The 23,374-nt window shown below is 50.5% G+C and overlaps 1 protein-coding gene across 1 annotated transcript; it reads left to right on the top strand.

Annotated features, from left to right (window-relative positions):
- The first annotated feature begins 1,441 nt into the window (after window positions 1-1,441).
- Window positions 1,442-19,137, top strand: PXMP4 (peroxisomal membrane protein 4). Its single transcript, XM_023220447.1, has 4 exons — window positions 1,442-1,778; window positions 10,206-10,268; window positions 14,638-14,836; window positions 18,071-19,137. The coding sequence occupies exons 1-4, from the start codon at window positions 1,666-1,668 to the stop codon at window positions 18,332-18,334; spliced, it is 639 nt and encodes a 212-aa protein (XP_023076215.1). The 5' UTR covers window positions 1,442-1,665; the 3' UTR covers window positions 18,335-19,137.
- The last annotated feature ends 4,237 nt before the right edge of the window (window positions 19,138-23,374 follow it).

Here is a 23,374-nt window from a genome sequence, read left to right as displayed (position 1 = left end):
AAGGGCAATGGACAATGAACACGTAGTAAACAAGTAAGTCCAAAGTGTCAAACGTTTTGTGAAAGAAAAAAAACACATAAGAACCAGGGTTGCCAAGCACAGAGGGTCATGTCTGTAATTCCAGCACTTTGGGAGGCTGAGGCGGGCAGATCACAAGGTCAGGAGTTTGAGACTAGCCTGGCCAATATGGTGAAACCCCATCTTTACCAAAAATACAAAAACTAGCCGGGCGTGGTGGCGTGCGCCTGTAGTCCCAGCTCCTCGGGAGGCTGAAGCAGAAGAATCCCTTGAACCTGGGAGGCAGGAGTTGCAGTGAGCTGAGATCACACTACTGCACTCCAACCTGAGCGATAGATTGAGTCTTAAAAAAAAAAAGAGCCAGGGTAATGAGTCAGAGTGGACAATGCTACTTCAAATTGGATGTCTCAGAAAGTCTCTCTGATGAGGTGGCATTTGAGCTGAAACCTGAAGGATGAGAAGAAGCCCGTCATGGGAAGAGCCCAGGATGGCGAATACCAGGCGGGGAAACAGCCAGTGCAAAGGCTCTGAGGTAGAAGGGTTCTTGGCCCAAGGAACAGAAGGGAGGGCATTTGGCTGGGGAGCAGTGAGGTGGCAAGTGCTGGAACGTGGGGTCAGAGGGAGAGGCAGGGACCAGATCACAGGACGTCTTCTCTCCTGGGCCTTGGGGAGGAGTTTGGATTCTAAGAATAAGTGGAAGCCGGCTGGGCTCACGCCTGTAATCCCAGCACTTTGGAAGGCTGAGGCAGGTGGATCACCTGAGGTCAGGAGTTCGAGACTAGCCTGGCCAACATGGTGAAACCCTGTCTCTACTAAAAATACAAAAATTAGCTGGACATGGTGGTAGGCGCCTGTAATCTACTAAAAATACAAAAAATTAGCCGAGCATGGTGGCGGGTGCCTGTAGTCCCACCTACTCATGAGGCTGAGGCAGGAGAACTGCTTGAACCCTGGGGGGCGGAGGATGCAGTGAGCCCAGATGGCGCCACTGCACTCCAGCCTGAGCAAGGCTGTATCTCAAAACATACATACGTACATGGAAGCCATTGAGGGGCCATGTGACTGACACTCTGAGAAGATCGCTATGGTAAAGGATACCCCAGTCAGATGGGGACCTGCTCCTCCCTGTATCATCACCTGTCGCCCATTCCAGCTCTAAGCAGGGCGACTCCTGCTTCTGGAGCCCTCCTTCCAAGTACACGCCTCCTTCCAAACCCACTAGTGAACCGAACATAGCCCAAGGGAAAATGCATTCTGATTGGACAAATCGTGTGTGTGTGTGTGTGTGTGTGTGTCCTTGGGCGGATCCCACTGTGAATGGTTACAGGCTTTCCTTTCTCGTCCAGACAAATTGTGTGTGTGTGTGTGTGTGTGTGTGTGTGTGTGTGTCCCCTTGGGCGGATCCCACTGTGATTGGTTACAGGCTTTCCTTTCTCTTCCAGTCAGACAACTATCTCGACGAGTGCTATTGCCCCATGACACAAGTACGCTCTCTGATTGGCCTTCCATGCATGAGTGACGGCAGAAACAGCTTATAGACGCCACGACTTGGCGGCGCTACCGAGGGGCTGTGGGCGCTGCCGCTGGACCCTCGGGCTGTCAGTGCGCTTCCAGTTCCGCACCCCGACCCGGTGCGCCGCCCGCACTATGGCAGCTCCGCCGCAGCTGCGGGCTCTGCTTGTAGCCGTCAACGCACTGCTGCGCAAGCGCCGCTACCACGCTGCGTTGGCCGTGCTTAAGGGCTTCCGGAACGGGGCTGTGTGAGTGGGGCCATCGGGCCGGGCTGGGGCTGAGGGATATACTGGCTGGGGTCGGAGGCGCGAGTTCAAAGTCCGACGCCGCAGTGCTGTGTGCCCTGGAGCAGTCCTCTTTTGTCTCTAAGTCTCGGAGGTCACTATCTGTGCAATGGGAGCTGGATTTTGGGTTGCGCGCCTTCCCAGCCATGAACTGGGCTTCCCACTGCACATTTTCTGGGTCTTCCAACCTTTGCAGCCTGGCCCTCTTGCTTTGACCTCCTCCCATGCCAGCTCCTGTATCCCCTCATTTGGATTCAGTTCACCTCGCCTCGCGGTGTGCCTTTGAGCCTGACTGGCCTCAACGGCCCTATTTGCACAATGGGGAACTAGGCTCTGGCCTCTAGCTGGGAGGCAGATGCCTCCTGTTTATACTGTCCCCACGAAGCTGCCCATGGACTTCCATCCTGCTTCTCACTCCTCACCTCTAGGACTCCAGCGCCAAGTCCCGTTTGGCTAAGGGGCTCCTGGGACTGACAATGAATGTAAAAGAAGCTGCAACTATCCTGGCATTTTACCTGCGAGAGGAGGTCTTGGGGTCATTGCCCTGGCTGGTGCCTAGAGGGGAGCTCAGCCTCCTTTAAACCTAGTGCGTGACAGCCACCATGTATTTTTTATTTTTTATTTTTATTTATTTATTTATTTATTTTTTTTGAGACAAGAGTCTGGCTCAGTGGCCCAGGCTGGAGTGAGCGGCGCCGTCTTGGCTCACTGCAAACTCCGCCTCCCGGGTTCCCGCCATTCTCCTGCCTCAGCCTCCCGAGGAGCTGGGACCACAGGCGCCGCCACCACGCCCGGCTCATTTTTTGTATTTTTAGTAGAGACGGGGTTTCACCGTGTTAGCCAGGATGGTCTCAATCTCCTGACCTGGTGATCACGCTATGTTGGCCAGGCTGGTCTTGAACTCCTGACCTCAGATAATCTGCCCGCCTGGGCCTCCCAAAGTGCTGGGATTACAGGCGTGAGCCACCGCGCCCGGCCCAGCCACCATTTATTTTTATTTTTATTTTTTTATTTTATTTATTTATTTTTTGAGACAGAGTTTCGCTCTGTCGCCCAGGCTGGAGTGCAGTGGCACAATCTCAGCTCACTGCAAGCTCTGCTTCCTGGGTTCACACCATTCTCCTGCCTCAGCCTCCAGAGTAGCTGGGACTACAGGCGCCTGTCCCCACGCCTGGCTAATTTTTTGTATTTTTTAGTAGAGACGGTGTTTCACCGTGTTAGCTGGGATGGTCTGGATCTCCCGCCCACCTCAGCCTCCCAAAGTGCTGGGATTATAGGCGTGAGCCACTGCACCTGGCCGCCACCATTTATTGAGGTCCTATAGTGCCAGAACCTGGGACAAAGCAGAGAACAAACCAGAGAAAGTGGTTTGTGTCCCCCGAAATTGGCATCCTAGTGGCAACGTGGGATGGTGGGGAGGATGTGGATGCCTGGCTTGAACCCTGGTCCCACCTGCTCTGTGATCTGGAGGAAGTCATTTAGCCTCTCTAAGCCTCAATTTCTGTAAAATGGGTATGGTACTAGTACTTATACTATCAGGATTGAGTCAATATGTGTGAAATGCTTAGCACAGGCTGGCCACGGTGGCTCACACCTGTAATCCTAGCACTTTGGGAGGCCGAGGCAGGCGGATTATCTGAGGTCAGGAGTTCGAGACCAGCCTGGCCAACATGGCGAAACCCCGTCTCTACCAAAAATTAGCTGGGTGTGGTAGCAATGTGCCTGTAGTCCCAGCTACATGGGAGGCCGAGGGGCAGGAGAACTGTTTGAACCCAGGAAGTGGAGGTTCAGGTGAGCCGAGATTGGGCCACTCTACTCTAGCCTGGGAGACAGAGTGAAACTCCATCTCAAAAGAAAAAAAAAGAGAAAGAAAGTAAGTTTCACGAGGCCATAACTTTATCTATTTTGTTCCTTGGTGTATTACTAGCACCTAGTATTTAGCAGTTTCTCAAAAATTTATTGAATGAATGAATAAGTGTGCAAGATCAGAATTGCCATTGTCCCCATTTTCCAGATGAAAAGGCTGTAGCTCAGAGGTAGACCCATTGCTCATGGCCACAGCACTTGGTCAGGGTTGGAGCCAGGATTCAAACCCAAGGATGCCTGGCCCCAGTGCCAGGCTCTTGGTTCCCATGGACACTCAAGAGTCAGGTAGGGCCGGGCGCGGTGGCTCAAGCCTGTAATCCCAGCACTTTGGGAGGCCGAGACGGGCGGATCACGAGGTCAGGAGATCGAGACCATCCTGGCTAACACAGTGAAACCCAGTCTCTACTAAAAATACAAAAGAAACTAGCCGGACGAGGTGGCGGGCGCCTGTAGTCCCAGCTACTCCGGAGGCTGAGGCAGGAGAATGGCGTAAACCCGGGAGGCGGAGTTTGCAGTGAGCTGAGATCCGGCCACTGCACTCCAGTCCGGGTGACAGAGCGAGACTCCGCCTCAAAAAAAAAAAAAAAAAAGAGTCAGGTAGAACTGGTTCCCACTGGTTCTGGCCAGATTATATCAGCTATTCCTTAATCATCAGTGACCCTTTTGCCAAGTTGTTTATTTTTTGAGACAGTCTTGCTCTGTTGCCAGGCTGGAGTATAGTGGCATGATCTCGGCTCACTGCAAGCTCCATCTCTCGGGTTCAAGCCATTCTCCTGCCTCAGCCTCCTGAGTAGCTGGGACTACAGGTGCCTGCCACCACGCCCGGCTAACTTTTTGTATTTTTTAGTAGAGACAGGGTTTCACTGTGTCAGCCAGGATGGTCTCGATCTCCTGACCTCGTCATCTGCCCGCCTCGGCCTCCCAGAGTGCTGGGATTACAGGCGTGAGCCACCACGCCCGGCCCTTTTTGTTTTTTTTTTTTTAGACAGGATCTTGCTCTGTCACCCAGGCTGGAGTGCAGTGGTGTGATCTCACTCGGCTCACTGCAACCTCTGCCTCCCGGATTCAAGCAATTCTCCTGCTTCAGCCTCCCAAGTAGCGGGACTACAGGTGCGCGCTATCATGCTTGGCTAATTTTTTTGTAATTTTAGTAGAGACAGGTTTCACCATGCTGGCCAGGCTGGTCTCGAATTCCTTATTTTGTGACCACCTGCCTGGGCCTTCCAAAATGCTGGGATTACAGGTGTGAGCCACCGCACCCGGCACCCCCACATATCTTTTTTAAAAGTTTTATGTTGAAATAATTTTAGATTTATAATTTCCTCATTTTACACAATTATTGCTGTGCTGCACACACATCTGTACACCTTGCTCTAATAAGTTGTATGTCCAGGCCGGGCGCAGTGGCTCAAGCCTGTAATCCCAGCACTTTGGGAGGCCGAGGTGGGTGGATCACGAGGTCAGGAGATCAAGACCATCCTGGCTAACATGGTGAAACCCCGTCTCTACTAAAAATACAAAAAACTAGCCGGGCCTGGTGGCGGGCGCCTGTAGTCCCAGCTACTCGGAGGCTGAGGCGGGAGAATGGTGTGAACCCGGGAGGCGGAGCTTGCAGTGAGCTGAGATCGCGCCACTGCACTCCAGCCTGGGCGACACAGCAAGACTCCGTCTCAAAAAAAAAAAAAAAATAAGTTGTACGTCCATATCAGTGTGCATAAAGTTGCCTCATTCTTTTTTTTTTTTTTTTGAGATGGAGTCTTTTTTTTTTTCTTTTTTTGAGATGGAGTCTTGCTCTGTTGCCCAGGCTGGAGTGCAGTGGTGTGATCTCGGCTCACTGCAAGCTCCGCCTCCCGGATTCACACCATTCTCCTGCCTCAGCCTCCTGAGTAGCTGGGACTACAGGCGCCCACCACTGCGCCTGGCTAATTTTTTGTATTTTTAGTAGAGACAGAGTTTCACCATGGTCTCGATCTCCTGACCTTGTGATCCGCCCACCTCGGCCTCCCAAAGTGCTGGGATTACAGGCGTGAGCCACCACGCCTGGCCAAGGGATGGAGTCTTGCCCTGTTGCTCAGACTGGAGTGCAATGGCACTATCTCGGCTCACTGCAACCTGCACCTCCCGGGTTCAAGCAATTCTCCTGCCTCAGCCTCCTGAGTAGCTGGGATTACAGGTGTGCACCACCACGTCCAGCCAATTTTTGTATTTTTAGTAGAGATGGGGTTTCGGTATGTTGGCAAGGCTGGTCTTGAACTCCTGACCTCAAGTGATCCACCCGCCCTGACCTCCCAAAGTGCTGGGATTACAGGCGTGAACGACCACGCTGGGCCCTTTTTTTTTTTTTTTTTTTTAATTTAAAGATGGGATCTTGCTCTGTCACCCAGGCTGGAGTGCAGTGGTGTGATCATAGCTCACTGTAGCCTTGAACTCTTGGGCTCCAGGAATCCTCACACCTCAGCCTCCCAAGTAGCTAGGACTATAGGTGCACAACACCAGCTAATAGGCCGGGCGCGGTGGCTCAAGCCTGTAATCCCAGCACTTTGGGAGGCCGAGACGGGCGGATCACAAGGTCAGGAGATCGAGTCCATCCTGGCTAACACAGTGAAACCCCGTCTCTACTAAAAATACAAAAAATTAGCTGGGCGAGGTGGCCGGCGCCTGTGGTCCCAGCTACTCGGGAGGCTGAGGCAGGAGAATGGCGTGAACCCGGGAGGCGGAGGTTGCAGTGAGCTGAGATCCAGCCACTGCACTCCAGCCCGGGCGACAGAGCAAGACTCCGTCTCAAAAAAAAACAAACAAACAAAAAAAAACAAAAAACACCAGCTAATTTTTCATACTTTTTATAAAGATGGAGTATCACTACGTTGCCCAGGCTGGTCTCAAGCTCCCGGTTTAAGCGATCTACCCACATCCTCCTAAAGTGCTGGGATTACAGACGTGAGTCACTGCACCAGGCCAAATTTTTTACTTTTTGTAGAGATGGGGTCTCACCATGTTGCCCAGGCTGGTGTTGAACTCCTAGCCTTAAGCAGTCCTCCTACCTTGGCCTCCCAGAGTGCTAGGATTACAGGCATGAGCCACTGCACCCAGCCTTGGACACAGATTTGATTCCAGTCTTTTGTTTTTTCAAACAAGCCTGCAGTGAACATTCATGTATATTTGGGGAGACAATAGTATGTGGCTCATGACCATTGTCTCAAGGGGGCTGTCCAGGATTTTTAGACCTTGTAGCCTGGTAAGACCGGGGTCGGTACCTGGAGAACTTAGTCAGGGATAGGGGTAGGGGTGGAAGTGTCCAATAAAGAATAAAAAAAGAAGAGATACTAATATTGACTGAGCTAGGAACTTCTACATTTGCGTAACTGCCAAAAGCCATTCTGTAAAATGGAGAATACCTTTTGTTGATGGGAAAAGGGAGGTTCAGAGAGGTTAACTGATTTATCCAAGTTCACACAGCAAAACATGGCAGGGCTTTGACACCAAATACCACTGTCTTTCTACTATTCATTTGAGTATAGTTAAAACAATGAAAGTGCCGGGCGCAGTGGCTCAAGCCTGTAATCCCAGCACTTTGGGAGGCCGAGACGGGCGGATCACGAGGTCAGGAGATCGAGACCATCCTGGCTAACACGGTGCACGATGAAACCTCGTCTCTACTAAAAAATACAAAAAAAACTAGCCCGGCGAGGTGGTGGGCGCCTGTAGTCCCAGCTACTCGGGAGGCTGAGGCAGGAGAATGGCGTAAACCCGGGAGGCGGAGCTTGCGGTGAGCTGAGATCCAGCCACTGCACTCCAGCCCGGGCGACAGAGCTAGACTCTGTCTCAAAAAAAAAAAAAACAATGAAAGTAAACATGGTCACATCATTCCTAGATCCCTAAATGAGGAGGAGATAGGAGGGGTGGGGGAAGAGGTTTGAATCTTGAAAAGAGGCAATTATGTAACATTTAAAATATTTAATAATTTTAAAAGCAATGCTTAATCACAGATAATTTTGGAAGTATAGAAAAGTTTAAAAAGCAAGCAAAAATAAATTTTATATTCCTCCAGTGCAGTGGGCATTGCTAGTAACAGTGGCATATTTCCTTCCGGTTTTTTAAATTTTATTTTTGTTTTTGAGACAGAGTCTTAGTCTGCTGCCCAGGCTGGAGTGCAGTGGCACAATCTCGACTCGCTGCAGCCTCCGCCTCCCGGGTTCAAGAGATTCTCCTGCCTCAGCCTCCCGAGTAGCTGGGAATATAGTTGCCCGCCACCATAGCCAGCTAATATTTGTAGTATTTTTAGTAGAGACAGGGTTTCACCATGTTGTCCAGGTTAGTCTCAAACTCCTGACCTCAAATGATCTGCCCACTTTGGCCTTACAAAGTGCCAGCCCTTTTATAAATGCAATTTTACAAAGTTGAGGTCCTCCTTTGTATAATAGTTAGAAAGAGGTACAGTGTTACCTAACAGCTGTTTTAGGGAATTTGTTAACTTTAAGATGAGCCAAGCTGAAGATAGAACCCTCTAGAAATGACATTGTCATGGGTAAAGGCTGTTCTGGCATCGGTCAGTCAACAGTTATTTATCAAGCACATGTTATTTGTCAGGTACCATGTGGGGTGCTAGGGACTATGCAGATGACAAGCCAGATACATTCCCTGTCTTCACAGAGCCCACAGTCTAGCACAGGAAGGAGATCATTAGAATAGAATAAATACTTAATAGCCGAGTCATTAAACTGGGAAGATGAAGTGCTGGAGAGAAGTTTTGGGATCTGTGGCAATGAAAAATTGCGCAAACCTAGGCTGGAGTTTCAGGAGGCCTTTACAGAGGGCCCAGCTGAGACTGGAAGGCTAAGGGAAGGTGACTGGGAAGGAGCACGCCAGGTAGTGGGAACCGCCAGGACAAAGCCAGGAGCAGAGAAGGACCTGATGTGTCAGACGCAGTCCAGGAAGGACAGTGTGGCTGGAGCAGCAGAGGAGGGCTCTGGGATGAGGGTGGGAGCAGTGAGCAGGGGCCAAGGCTGTAGCACTTTCAAGGCTCCTGGGAGGAGCTTGGAATTTGTTCTGTGAGTAGTGGAAAGATGTTAGAGGATTTTAAGCTGGGAGTGATGTGATGAGATTGATGTTTTTAAAAGATGGGCAGGGTGGCTCACGCTTGTAATCCCAGCACTTTGGGAGGCTGAGGCGGGCGGATCACCTGAGGTCGGGAGTTCAAGACCAGCCTGACCAACAGGGAGAAACCCCATCTCTACTAAAAATACAAAATTAGCCGGGCATGGTGGCACATGCCTGTAATTCCAGCTACTTGGGAGACTGAGGCAGGAGAATTGCTCGAACCTGGGAGGCGGAGGTTGCAGTGAGCCGAGATCACGCCATTGCACTCCAGGCTGAGCAACAAGAGCAAAACTCCGTCTCCAGAAAAAAAAAAAAAAAAGGATGAGACTGGCTGCAGTGAGAATGTCAGGATGAAGCAGAGGGAGCAATTCCACAAAGCCAGTTGAGCAAGGATGGTGGACCTTTTACGTATACCATCTCCTTCCATCAAAATTATAGAGCCAGGCACGGTGGCTCACGCCTGTAATCCCAGCACTTTGGGAGGCCAAGGTGGGCGGATCACCTGAAGTCAGGAGTTCGAGACCAGCCTGAGCAATGTGGAGAAACCTTGTCTCTACTACAAATACAAAAATTAGCCGGGCGTGGTGGCGTGTGCCTGTAATCCCAGCTACTCAGGAGGCTGAGGGAAGATAATTGCCTGAACCAGGGAGGTGGAGGTTACAGTAAGCCAAGATCATACCACTGCACTCCAGCCTGGGCTACAGAGAGAGACTCTGTCTCAGAAAAGAAAAAAGAAATTACAACGAGCCCTCTGAGGTTTAACATCCCTTTTTAAGGTTGGCGGATCACCTGAGGTCAGGAGTTCCAGACCAGCCTGGGCAACATGGTGAAACCCCATCTCTACTAAAAATACAAAAATTAGCCTAGCATGGTGGCTGGTACCTGTAATCCCAGCTACTTGGGAGGCTGAGGCAAGAGAATTGCTTGAACCCAGGAGGCGGAGGCTACAGTGAGCCAAGATTGCGCCACTGTACTCCAGCCTGGGCAACGGAGCGAGACTCCATCTCAAAAACCAAACAAAAAACATCACTTTTGATGCTGATCATAATGGCACACACGTGTAGTCTCAGCTACTCAGGGAGCTGAGGCTGGAGGATCGCTGGAGCCCAGGAGTTCAGGGCTACAGTGAGCTATGATTGTACCACTGCACACCAGCCTGGGAGACAGAATGAGGCTCTGTTGCTGAATAATTAAAAATAACATCCCTTTTTATGGTGTGGAAACAGAGGCTCAGAGAAGTTAAAGGACACGCCTGAGACCATACTACCAGGAAGTGTCAGAGCCAGGATTTGCATCCAGCATGATTTCCCCTCCCAAAGTGGTGTCAGAATTTGGGATGGGGAGAGAGAACAAAGGGTCAAAAGGAGAGCCCAAAAAGAAAGTGCAACACAATGATGTTATAGTAACTGTTTTCTTCTGTTTCTACAGCTATGGAGCCAAAATCCGGGCCCCTCATGCACTGGTCATGACCTTTCTCTTCCGGAATGGCAGGTACACATCCCTCAAACTGGGAGAGAAGGTAGTCAGCCCTCAGTGCCAGGACAGTCGTAATAGCTTCTTAGCTTGCTCTACCCTGCGCCCCCCATCACGCCTCCTACAGTCCAACTCTTTTTTTTTTTTTGAGGCGGAGTCTTGCTCTGTCGCCCGGGCTGGAGTACTGTGGCTGGATCTCAGCTCACTGCAAGCTCCGCCTGCCGGATTCACGCCATTCTCCTGCCTCAGCCTCCGGAGTAGCTGGGACTACAGGCGGCTGCCACCTCGCCCGGCTAGTTTTTTGTATTTTTAGTAGAGACGGGGTTTCACAGTGTTAGCCAGGATGGTCTCGATCTCCTGACCTCGTGATCCGCCCGTCTCGGCCTCCCAAAGTGCTGGGATTACAGGCTTGAGCCACCGCGCCTGGCCTCCAACTCTTTTTTTCTTTTGTTTTTTGTTGTTGTTGTTGAGATGGAGTCTCTCTCTGTCGCCCAGGCTGGAGTGCAGTGGTGATCGTGGTTCACTGCAACCTCCGCCTCTGGGAATCAAGCAATTCTCCTGCTTCAGTCTCCTGAGTAGCTGGGACTACAGGCACCCGCCACCAGGCCCAGCTAATTTTTGCATTTTTAGTAGAGATGGGGTTTCACCATATTGGCCAGGCTGGTCTTAAACTCACGACTTCAGGTGATCAGCTGCCTGGGCCTCCCACAGTGCTGGGATTACAGGTGTGAGTCACCGTGCCTGGCCCTAAAGTCCAACTGTGATCCCATTATCCCTGCTTGAAAACTCCCTGTGCCCTCCAAGGAAGCCCAGCTTCCAGGCCTGGCCTTCAGTGCCTTCTGCAGTCTGGCCTCAGCTGACCCCCAGTTGTGTCCACCCTGGGGTGCCTTTGGCACACAGAACTCACTGCCATTCCATGCACGTGCCATGTGTAGTTCCACCTGCACACGTCTGCTCATGCAGCACTCACGCCAGGAGAGCCTTTGGCTTGCACTCCACCTTTACTTCCCTCCTGGCAATCCAGACCAGTTCTCTGAGGATCACTTCCTCCTCAAAGCTCCCTGATCTCTCGTCTCTTGCTCAAGCCTCTTCACCTTCCTCTCATTTCCCATAGCTCTTCCCTCAAGGCACTTCTCAGAAAACGGGTTGCAGTCTAGTGTTTAATGCATACAGGCTCACGTGGAATGTACAGGAATCATGCATTGCTAGCCTCCAGGCCAACTCCAACTTGCAAGATGTGCTCATTTTGTATTTTTATCTTATTTATTTGTTTGTTTTGTTTTTGTTGTCCTCCAAGTCATTTTTAAAAAAACTGAACTCATGTGTATTCAGCAGGTGTTTATTGAGCATCTGCTATGTGCCAGACACTGTTCTAGGTACTCGGGATACAGCAGTGAACAAAACAGGCAGTGACTCCTGCTGACATTCTAGCAGGGGGTGGCAGAAAATAAACCTAGTAAGGAGAGTCTGTGGTATGTTAGAAGGTGATATGGTTATGGAAAAGTGAAATTACAGCGGGGAAAAAAGGGAAAAGGCATCAGAAGTGCTGAGGGGACAGGTTGCAGAATTAAATAGGGAAGGCCTCTATGAGAAAGTGACATTGGAGGCCGGGCGCAGTGGCTCAAGCCTGTAATCCCAGCACTTTGGGAGGCCGAGACGGGCGGATCACCAGGTCAGGAGATCGAGACCATCCTAGCTAACACGGTGAAACCTCGTCTCTACTAAAAAAATACAAAAAATTAGCCGGGCGTGGTGGCGGGCGCCTGTAGTCCCAGCTACTCCAGAGGCTGAGGCAGGAGAATGGCCTGAACCTGGGAGGCGGAGCTTGCAGTGAGCCGAGATCGCGCCACTGCACTCCAGCCTGGGCGACAGAGCAAGACTCCTCAAAAAAAAAAAAAAAAAGAGAAAGTGACATTGGAGAAGGAGACAGAGTTGTCCAGGTAGATATGAGGGGAAAGAGTGTTCCAGGCCACGGGCATAGCCAGTGCAAAGGCCTTGAGGTAGAATCCTGCCTGGTAAGTGTGAGGAGGCTAGAGCAGAGGGACTGAAGGGGTGAGAGGACAGAGAGGCGGGTCACAGCTTGACCTGGGTCAGTCCTCTCCAGCTTTAGGTCATAGAGAGGAATTTGGCTTTTCCTTTAAGTGCAATGGGAAATTGTTGTAAGATTTTGAGCAGGGCTGCACCATTATTTGACTTACGTGTTAACAGCGTGAGGGTTAAGAATTTGCTGCCAGGCTAGGCACAGTGGCTCATGCCTGTAATCCCAACACTTTGGGAGGCCGAGGTGGGTGGTACACTTGAGGTGAGGAGTTCGAGACCAGCCTGGCCAACATGGCAAAACCTCGTCTCTACCAAAAAATACAAAGATTAGGTTGGGCACAGTGGCTCATGCCCGTAATCCCAACAGTTTGAGGCAGGCAAATCGTGAGGTCAGGAGATCAAGACCACCCTGGCCAACATGGTGAAACCCTGTCTCTACTAAAAATACAAAAATTAGCTGGGCATGGCAGCACACGCCTGTGGTCCCAGCTACTCGGGAGGCTGAGGCAAGAGAATCGCTCAAACCCAGGAGGAGAGGTTGCAGTAAGCCAAGATCATGCCACTGGACTCCAGCCTGGGCAACAGAGCTGGATTCCATCTCAGAGAAAAAAAAAATTGCTGCCAGGTTAAGAACAGATTGGTGTGGGGGGAGGGGAGCGGGGCCACCCAAGGGCAGAAGCAGGTTCCCTCCAGGAGGCTGTGGCAGTGATGCAAGTGAGCCAATGTCAGGCTTGGACCTCAGTGGTGCTGGTGCAGGTGAGAAGAGTGGTCAGTCTCTAGACACATTTTGAAGGCAGGGTTAGTGCCAACATTTAAAAACTGGTAGATTCCACATGGAAATCGAGCTTTCCTGCCTTAGGACTGGCAACACTGGGGCCTGTGTTTGCATGGGATGACAGCCAGCTGCTCCCGGCTGTCCCCAGCCACCTGGAAGATTTCCCTGTGGACCCTCTCACTCATTCAGGGTCCTCGTCCAGCTTTAAGAGCACCTGAGTTTGCCATTCCTGAATTGGGAGGAGTAGACTCTGCTCTTTCTCTGTGTTGTCCTTCCTGCCCCCTAGTGATTTTTTTTTTTTTTTTTTTTTAATTTTTAGAGACAAGCAGTCTGTCACCCAGACTGGAGTGCTGTTGCACAATCATGATTCACTGCAGACTCAAGCAAACCTCCTTCCTCAGCCTCCCGAGTAGCGGGAACTACAGGCATGTGCCACCACACCAGGCTAATTTTTTCTCTATTTTTTTTATAGAGACGAGGTCTCATTATGTTGCCCAGGCTGGTCTGGAACTCCTGGGCTCAAGGAATCTGCCTGTGTTGGCCTCTCAAAGTGCTGGGATGACAGGTGTGAGCCACTGTGTCTGGCCTCCTAGTAATTATTTATTTATTTATTTATTTTAAGGTAGAGTCTCTCTCTGTCACCCAGGCTGGAATGCAGTGGCGCCTACTCAGCACAGCCTCCCAAAGTGTTGGGGTTATAGGCGTGAGCCACTGCACTGCACCCGACCTCTAGTGATTTTTAAGAGATAAAAAGAATAGCCTCCTCTATTTAAATGTTCACTTCTCAGGATAAAGACCAAACTCAGCATGGCCCCACTGCCTCTGCCCTGCACCCACCCCACAAACTCTCTGGTTCTCTGCCCATGGCCACTGTGGCTTCTCTCTGCTCCTTTCCTCATACTCTCTGCCCCTCCTCTGGGCCTGGCACGTGCTGAGCCCTCTGCCTGGGATGCAGCTCCCCTCCCCTCTTGACCTCCTTGACTCCTCCTCATCAGGAAGATCCCAGCACCATCTCTTGTCAAGGTCAAAGTTCTTTTTGTGATTATTTATTTCACATTTTCCTCTCCCAGTTGATCGTAAGCCCCTGAGGGCGGCGAGCAGATCTGTTTCTTCTCAGAATTGTATCCCCAGATCCAGCACATGGCAGACACTCACTACTTCACTTCTTCACATTTTTACTCAAAAAAACATTTATTAAGCACCTACTGTGTGCCAGGCCCTGCAGATGAACAAGCCAAATCCAGACACCACCCTCCCGTAGCTGCTACTGGGGTGGGGGAAGATAATAAACAACCATATAAATGTCAGTTGGTGACCATAGCTAGGAAGGAAAAGAAAATTAGGGTCAGGACAGGATGTGATGGGTATTCTGTTCTGTAGGGTGATCAGGGAAGGTCTCCTTGGGGAAGTGGCACTGAGTCAAGGCCTGAATCAAGGGAGAGAGCATGAAGGGTAGAGGCCGGTGACTGAATGAGCATTACTCTGAGCTCTTTGGCAGGTTGTGAGGCATGCCCAGTGCTCAGTGGGGCTGCTGAGCCTGCACTCATGGCAGGGGCGCCTATGTTTGTGCAGCCTCCAGGAGAAGCTGTGGGCCATCCTGCAGGCCACGTATATGCACTCCTGGAACCTGGCATGGTTTGTGTTCACCTACAAGGGTCTCCGTGCCCTGCAGTCCCGCATACAAGGCAAGACCTACCCAGCGCACGTATTCCTGGCGGCCTTCCTCGGGGGTATCCTGGTGTTTGGAGAAAACAATAACATCAACAGCCAGGTAAAGATCCCCCCGAGGTAGGGGTGGTGAGGGGGCCCTGGTTCAGCACAGAGGTGGGGGTGACAGAATGGGGAGTGGTTCAGTACAGAGGTGGAGTGACAGAAGGGGGCATGATTCAGTACAAAGGTAGGGGTGATGGAAGGGGGAGTGGTTCAGTACAGAGGTGGGGGTGATGGAAGAGGGCGTGGTTCAGTGTAGAGGTGGGGGTGGGGAAAGAGGGCATGGTTCAGTATAAAGGTAGGAGTGGGGGAACTGGCGTGATTCAGTGTAGAGGTGGGAGTGGGGGAAGGGGTGTGGTTCTGTATAGAGGTAAGAGTGGGGGGAAGGGCGTGGTTCTGATAGAGGTTGGGAGTGGGGGAAGGGATGTGGTTCAGTGTAGAGTTATGAGTGGGGGGAAGGGTGTGGTACAGTGTAGAGGTAGGAGTGGGAGAAGGGCGTGGTTCTGTATAGAGGTAGAGGTGGGGAAGGGGCGTGGTTCAGTGTAGAGGTAGGGGTGGGGGAAGAAGTGTGGTTCTATAAAGAGGTGGGGGGTAGGCCGGGCGCGGTGGCTCAAGCCTGTAATCCCAGCACTTAGGGAGGCCGAGACGGGCGGATCACGAGGTCAGGAGATCAAGACCATCCTGGCTATCACGGTGAAACCCCGTCTCTACTAAAAATACAAAAAACTAGCCGGGCGAGGTGGCGGCGCCTGTAGTCCCAGCTACCCGGGAGGCTGAGGCAGGAGAATGGCGTGAACCCGGGAGGCGGAGCTTGCAGTGAGCTGAGATCCGGCCACTGCACTCCAGCCTGGGCGACAGAGCGAGACTCCGTCTCAACAAAAAAAAAAAAAAAAAGAGGTGGGGGGTAAGGGCGTGGTTGTGGGTTAGGGTAGGAGTGGGGGAAAGGGCATGGTTCTGGATAGAGGTGGGAGTGGGGGAAAGGGCATGGTTCTGTGTAGAGGTAGGAGTGGGGGAAGGGGCGTGGTTCAGTGTAGTTAGGAGCGGGGAAAGGAGTGTGGTTCAGTGTGGAGGTGGGAGTTGGGGAAGACGCCTGGTTCCGTGTAGAGGTAGGGGTGGGGGAAGGGGACGTGGTTCAGTGCAGAGGTGGGAGTGGGGAGGGGGCGTGGTTCAGTGTAGAAGTGAGGGTGGGGGGAGCCGGCGTGGTTCTGTATAGACGTGGGGCTAGGGGAGGGGGCCCTGGTTCTGTATAGAGGTTGGGGTGGAGGTGATGAAGATGATAAGCTCTTGGCTCTTTTACATGTCTGAGGTCTGTGACTCACCAGTCCCTCTGTGACCTTGGAAGGTCACTTCCCTCTCAGTTTTTCCATCTGTAATTTCATGGTTCCCAAAAATCAATGCATGTGCTGCTCTCTGGGGCAGAGATTGTTTTTGAAAACCGCTCTGGGGCCGGGCGCGGTGGCTCAAGCCTGTAATCCCAGCACTTTGGGAGGCCGAGATGGGCGGATCACGAGGTCAGGAGATCGAGACCATCCTGGCTAACACGGTGAAACCCTGTCTCTACTAAAATACAAAAAATTAGCCGGGCGTGTTGGCGGGCGCCTGTAGTCCCAGCTACTCGGGAGGCTGAGGCAGGAGAATGGCGTGAACCCGGGAGGCAGAGCTTGCAGTGAGCTGAGATCCGGCCACTGCACTCCAGCCTGGGCGACAGAGCGAGACTCCGTCTCAAAAAAAAAAAAAAGAAAACCGCTCTGTAGTGAAATGAGGGGAAAAAATGACCCTGAAGTAAGGTTTTCATAAAAGAAAACTTAAATACACTCTTAAAAACTCTCTCTCATTCTGTGACTTGTCCTTTTTCTGGGTTAAAATTCCGTTTTGCTATGAGATGATGATGAATAAGAAACTAAATGCTAGTTGTTGGGTTTTTGTTCTGTTTTGTTTTTATTGAGACAGAGTCTTGCTCTCGTGCCCAGGCTGGAGTGCAGTGGCACGATCTAGGCTCATTCCAGCAACCTCCACTTCCCAGGTTCAAGCGTCTGTCCTATCTCAGCCTCTCGAGTAGCTGGGGGGACTACAAGCGCCTGCCACCATACCAGCTAATTTTTGTATTTTTAGTAGACATGGGGTTTCATCATATTGGTCAGACTGGTCTCAAACTCCTGACCTCAGGTGGTGCCCCCCTTGGTCTCCCAAAGTGTAGCGTGAGCCACCGCACCTGGCGGAATGCTAGTTGTTTTTTAATGTTCTTTGGCAACCTGAAAAGTTGGCAGAGCCTCTCTCTACTTGTCTCCCTCAAATTTCTTAAATATTTTTAAATTGTAAAAATATTTTTTAGGACAGGCATGGTGGCTCGTGCCAGTAATCCCATCTCCATTAAAAATGCAAAAAAATTAGGCATGGTGGTGCACACCTGTAGTCTCAGCTGCTTGGGAATCTGAGGCAGGAGAATCGCTTGAACCAGGGAGGCAGAGGTTGCAGTGAGCCAAGATAGTGCCACTGCTCTCCAGCCAGGGTGACAGAGCAAGACTCTGTCTCAAAAAAAAAAAAAAAAAAAAGAAGAAAAAATTTAACCATTTTTTAACCGTAATTTTTATTGGCTGTCACATATAATCCCAACACTTTGGCATGCTGAGGCGGGAGGACTGCTTGAGGCCAGGAGTTTGAGACAGCTGGGGCAACAGAGCAAGACCCCATCTCTAAAGTTTTATTTTTTTAGTAGTATTATTATTTTTTAACTACATCCAAAGTAAGCTGAAGAAAAGAAGCAATAAAAATTAGTGCAGAAAACAGGCTGGCACTGTGGCTTACACCTGTAATCCCAGCACTTTGGAAGGCTGAGCTGGGCGGATTATCTGAGGTCAGGAATTCAGGACTATCCTGGCCAATGCGGTGAAACCCTGTCTCTACTAAAAATACAAAAATTAGCTGGGCATAGTGGACGACACCTGTAATCCCAGCTACTCTGGAGGCTGAGGCAGTAGAATCACTTGAACCTAGGAGGCAGAGGTTGCAGTGAGCCGAGATCCAGTAAGCCCACTCCAGCCTGGGCGATAGGGCCAGATTCCATCTCAGAAAAAAAATAAAAAATTTAGTGCAGAAATCAATGAAATTGAAAACACAAAATCAATAGAGAAAAGGAACTTAAACCAAAAGTTGATTCTTTGAAGAGATAAATAAAATAAACCCTTAGCCAGGCTCACTAAGAAAAAAAGAGAAATGAAACAAATTATTAATATCAAAAACAAAAGAGGGACATCACTACTGATCACCAATAATTCCCATCATTCCCTCTTTGCAGATCAACATGTACCTGTTGTCACGTGTCCTGTTTGCCCTGGGCCGCCTGGCTGTAGAGAAGGGCTACATCCCTGAACCCAGGTGGGACCCGTTCCCGCTGCTCACCGCAGTGGTGTGGGGGCTGGTGCTGTGGCTCTTTGAGTATCACCGATCCACCCTGCAGCCCTCACTGCAGTCCTCCATGACCTACCTCTATGAGGACAGCAATGTGTGGCATGGCATCTCAGACTTCCTCATCTATAACAAGAGCCGCCCCTCCAATTAATGCAGCCCTGAGGTGTCTGGCTGTGGCTCAAGATGTGGCTCCATGCAGAGCCTCCCAAAGGATCCTGCCTTCTCAAGATCATGGAGCTCAGACTCCAACTGGTGTCATCCCAGGTTCCATTTGCCGAAGTAAAAATACTGATTTTCAAATCCCAGTGGGTACCTTTGTATGGTGGCACGAGTGGCCGAATCAGGCTGAGGAATCTAGGGCTTGGTTCCAGCTGTGCAGCTGACTTCTGTGAGACTGGGGCCAGCCACACCACTCTCTAGGCCTCAGGGGTCATGGAGCTCAGAGGAGGGCCTTGAGGTCTCTTTCTGGTGGGAATGTTCATTCTTCAACTGTTCTTATATCACAGAGGGCTCCTTGCTGGTGGGCAGTGGGTTGTAAATACTTTTTAAAAAACACTTCAGTTCCTTATCTCAGATGTTGTTCTATTGGAGAAGTTCTAGAGTCCCACTGTCCAATAGAAATACGTGAGCAATATATATAATTAAAATGTTTCTAGTAGCCACATTACAAAAAAGTAGAAGGCTGGCCACTGTGGCTCACTCCTGTAATCCCAGAACTTTGGGAGGCCGAGGCGGGTGGATCACTTGAGCTCAGGAGCTTGAGACCAGTGTGGGCAACATGGTGAAACCCAGTTTTTACCAAAAATACAAAAAATACAAAAAAATTAGCCGGGTTCCATCACCTGTGGTTCCAGCTGAGGTGGGAGGATCACTTGAGCCTGTGAGGTCAAGGCTACAGTGAGCAAAGATCACGCCACTGCACTCCAGCCTGGGCGACAGTGAGACCATGTCTCACCAAAAAAAAAAAAAAGTGAGACTAATCTTAACTATATACTTTAACACGAATTTCTAGAAGCTATTTCAACATATAATTAACATAATTGATATTTTATACTCTTTTTTGTATTAAGTATTCAAAGTTGGGTGTATGTTTTGCCACCTACATTTTCAGGGCCTAGTAGCCACATGTGGCTAGTGGCTGCTATGACGGGCAACACAGATATAGAACACTTGTATCCTCACAGAAGATTCTAGTGGACAGTGCCGATCTAGAGCTAGAGGATATGGGTTTGAGTCCCCACTCCCCCACTGTGTAACCTTGGGGAAGGTTCTGGACCTCTCAGAGCCTCAATTTATCATAAAATGAGGATAATCCTAATGCCCTGGTCCTCACTGGACTTGTGCAACTACCACTGCTCCACTACTTCTAATTACTTTCATTTAGTGCATTCATACTCCCACTTGGGTGTTTTCCACATATTATTATTATTATTATTTTAAGTAGTGACAGGGTCTCGCTCTGTCACCAGGGCTAGTCTCGACCTCCTAGCCTCAAGCAATCTTCCTGCCTCAGCCTCCCAAAGTGCTATGATTACAGGCATAAGCCACTGCCCCTAGCCTGCACATTTTTTTTTTTTTTTTTGAGACAGAGTCTCGCTCTGTCTCCCAGGCTGGAGTGCAGTGGCCAGATCTCAGCTCACTGCAAGCTCCGCCTCCTGGGTTCACGCCATTCTCCTGTCTCAGCCTCCCGAGTAGCTGGGACTACAGGCGCCCGCCACCTCACCCGGCTAGTTTTTTTGTATTTTTTAGTAGAGACGGGGTTTCACCATGTTAGCCAGGATGGTCTCGATCTCCTGACCTCGTGATCTGCCCATCTCGGCCTCCCAAAGTGCTGGGATTACAGGCTTGAGCCATCACGCCCGGCCGCCTGCACATATTTTTAAACCATACAGTGGCCTTGTAAATATATGTTTTGGTCCCCATTTTACAGATGTAGAAACTGAGGGTCAGGCCGGGTGTGGTGACTCATGCCTGTAATCCCAGCACTTTGGGAGGCTGAAGCAGGCAGATCACCTGAGGTCAGGAGTTCTTGACCAGCCTGGCCAACATGGTGAAACCCCATCTCTACTAAAAATACAAAAATTAGTCAGGCATGGTGGCACATCCCTGTAATCCCACCTACTTGGGAGGCTGAGGCAGGAGAATCACTTGAACCTGGGAGGCAGAGGCTGCAGTGAGCCGAGATCACGCCACAGATCAGCTTGGGGCACAGAGCGAGACTGTGTCAGAAAAGAAAAGAAAAGAAAAGAGAGGGGAGGGGAGGGGAGTCAGAAAGGGGAGTAACTTGCCCAAGGTAATACAACTAGTGTAACAGCCAAATCAAGATTTGAACTCAGGCCGGGCGCGGTGGCTCAAGCCTGTAATCCCAGCACTTTGGGAGGCCGAGACGGGTGGATCACGAGGTCAGGAGATCGAGACCATCCTGGCTAATACGGTGAAACCCCGTCTCTACTAAAAAAAATACAAAAAAACTAGCCGGGCGACGAGGCGGGTGCCTGTAGTCCCAGCTACTCGGGAGGCTGAGGCAGAAGAATGGCGTGAACCCGGGAGGCAGAGCTTGCAGTGAGCTGAGATCCGGCCACTGCACTCTAGCCTGGGCGGCAGAGCAAGACTCCGTCTCAAAAAAAAAAAAAAAAAAGATTTGAACTCAGATTCATCTGATTTCAAAGCCCATGTTTTTTTCAGTGCCTTGTTTCAAATTTAGAAACCTAAGCCATGCTATGCAAGCTCATTATAGGATATAGGCCAGAAAGGGGTACAAATTCAAATGCCCACAGGGGCCTACAATGACATAGTGCTATGCAATGGGGAGTGATGGGGACATGGGGGAACTGGAGACTTGTGTGCCAGTCTGATTTTTTTTTTTTTTTTTTTCTTTTTGAGACTGAGTCTCGTTCTGTCACCCAGGCTGGAGTTCAGTGGCGCGATCTCGGCTTACTCCAAGCTCTGCCTCCCGGGTTTACCTACACCGTTCTTCTGCCTCAGCCTCCTGAGTAGCTGGGACTACAGGTGCCTGCCACCACGCCTGGCTAAGTTTTTGTATTTTTAGTAGAGATAGGGTTTTACCGTGTTAGCCAGGATGGTCTCTATCTCCTGATCTTGTGATCCGCCTGCCTCGGCCTCCCAAAGTGCTGGGATTACAGGTGTGAGCCACCGTGTCCAGCCAAGTCTGATTTTTTCAAAACCACGATCCTGGACCAGGCACAGTGGCTCACACCTGTAATCCCAGCACTTTGGGAGGCTGAGGCCGGAGGATCACCTGAGGTCAGGAGTTGGAGACCAGCCTGGCCAACGTGGTGAAACCCCATCTCTACTAAAAATACAAAAATTAGCTGGACATGGTGGCGGGCACCTGTAATCCCAGCTACTCGGGAGGCTGAGATGGGAGAATCTCTTGGACCTGGGAGGCTGCTGTGAGCCGAGATCGTGCCATTGCTCTTCAGCCTGGGTGACAGAGTAAGACTCTGTCTCGATTAAAAAAAAAAAAAAAAAAAAAAAACCAAAAAAAACACACAATCCTGGACAAATCAAACAAGTCTCCAGGAAAATTTGGTCCGTGGGCTACCAATTTGAGACCACTGGTCTGGGTAGATATACTTTTATTAATATACTTACTCCATCAGTCTCTTTCTGTATTTCAGAAGTTACTAGTAGAAATGTACACGGGAATCACTGGAGACCTTATTAAAATGCAGCTTCTGATTCAGTGAGCTGGGGTGGGGCCTGAGAGTCTGTATTTCTCCCAGGCTCCCCAGGTGCTGCCAGTGATGCTGGTCTGAGAAACAAGGGGGTGGGGAATGATACAGAGCCATCCATTGTTATCCCATCTGACAAATGAGTCACAGAGCCCTAAGGTAATTGAGGTGGGATCAGTCTGATTCTGTAAGCTGTGTTTTCAGCCACAACATTTATTGCAAACTTGGAGTAGGTGATTTGGAAGCTCTTTTAACTTGCTGTGGAGGTTGAATGAGCTCTAGAGCAAGGGGTCCGCAACCCTGGTACCGGTCCATGGCCTGTTCTGAACCAGGCCCCACAGCAGGAGTTGAAAGGTGGGCGAGCCAGCGAAGCTTCATCTCTATTTACAGCCACTCCCCGCTGCTCACATGACCACCTGAGTTCTGCCTTCTGTCAGATCAGTGGTGGCATTAGATGCTCACAGGAGCGTAAACCCTATTGTGAACTGCACATGCGAGGGATCTAGGTTGTGAGCTCCTTATGAGAATCTAATGCCTGATGATCTGTCACTGTCTCCCGTCACCCCTGGCTGGGACCATCTAGTTGCTGGAAAACAAACTCAAGGCTCCCACTGATTCTACATTATGGTGAATTGTATAATTATTTCATTATATATTACAAGGTAATAATAATAGAAATAAAGTCCACAGTAAATGCAATGCGCTTGAATCATCTTGAAACCATGTCCCCTCCCCACCGGTCCATGGAAAAATTGTCTTCCCCAAAACTGGTCTCTGGTGCCAGAACAGTTGGGGACCGCTGCTCTAGGGGTTGGGGAGGGCAGAGGGCTTGGGCCATCACCAAGCAGGTTTTATAGCAGATGGTGGGGGTGCCCTGCCTATAGCCTCTCTAACTGACCTCTCTCGTGCACACCAGCCAGCTTTGCCAGTGGTTACTCCTCTGTCTTTCTGCCTGAGGACTCTAGCTTGTCACTGGTGCCTCCGTTGCCAGCCTTTGGCAGGCCTGGAGGACTGGGGAATGAACACATCCCTGGAGCAACCCTCAACCAATGACTGATAAATACCCCCATTCCCACAGCCCGCAGCCCTCAGCTCTCGGGTGGGATAACTCAGAAGCGTGCACTCCACACTGACTCCCAGCCAAGCAGGGCTGAGCCTCAAACACCCTCCCCGTCTCCCTTCCTCATGCCCCTACCAGTGCTTCCTGGGACCACTTCCCATATGAACCACTTGCACTCAAATCCTTATCTTAGAGTCTGCTACTGGGGGAACCCAAACTAAAATTGGCCTCTGTACAGTAGGTTGAGAGGCAGTATAGCATGGTGGTCAGGGACATCGACTTTGGAGCCAGAGTGCCTAGGCCCAAGCCCTGGCTCCAGTTTCCTTGGGCAAGTGACTGAGCCATTCTGTGCCTCTGTTTCCTCGTTGATAAAGTAGGCGTTGTAGCACACACCTCATCGAGTGGTCTGGAGGGTTAAAGACTATGACACAGTTAA

Source organism: Piliocolobus tephrosceles, chromosome 20 (genome assembly GCF_002776525.5).
Source record: "Piliocolobus tephrosceles isolate RC106 chromosome 20, ASM277652v3, whole genome shotgun sequence".
Classification (NCBI taxonomy): domain Eukaryota; kingdom Metazoa; phylum Chordata; class Mammalia; order Primates; family Cercopithecidae; genus Piliocolobus; species Piliocolobus tephrosceles.
This window is presented reverse-complemented; position numbering and strand designations above follow the sequence as displayed.

What these genes read in the sequence shown, in the direction of transcription:
- PXMP4 (XM_023220447.1), top strand. Translation starts at nt 1,666, where the DNA reads ATGGCAGCTCCGCCGCAGCTGCGGGCTCTGCTTGTAGCCGTCAACGCA. An exon ending in GGCTTCCGGAACGGGGCTGT is followed by an intron (nt 1,779 to 10,205) that starts GTGAGTGGGGCC and finishes CTGTTTCTACAG; the next exon opens with CTATGGAGCCAAAATCCGGG. An exon ending in ACAATAACATCAACAGCCAG is followed by an intron (nt 14,837 to 18,070) that starts GTAAAGATCCCC and finishes CCCTCTTTGCAG; the next exon opens with ATCAACATGTACCTGTTGTC.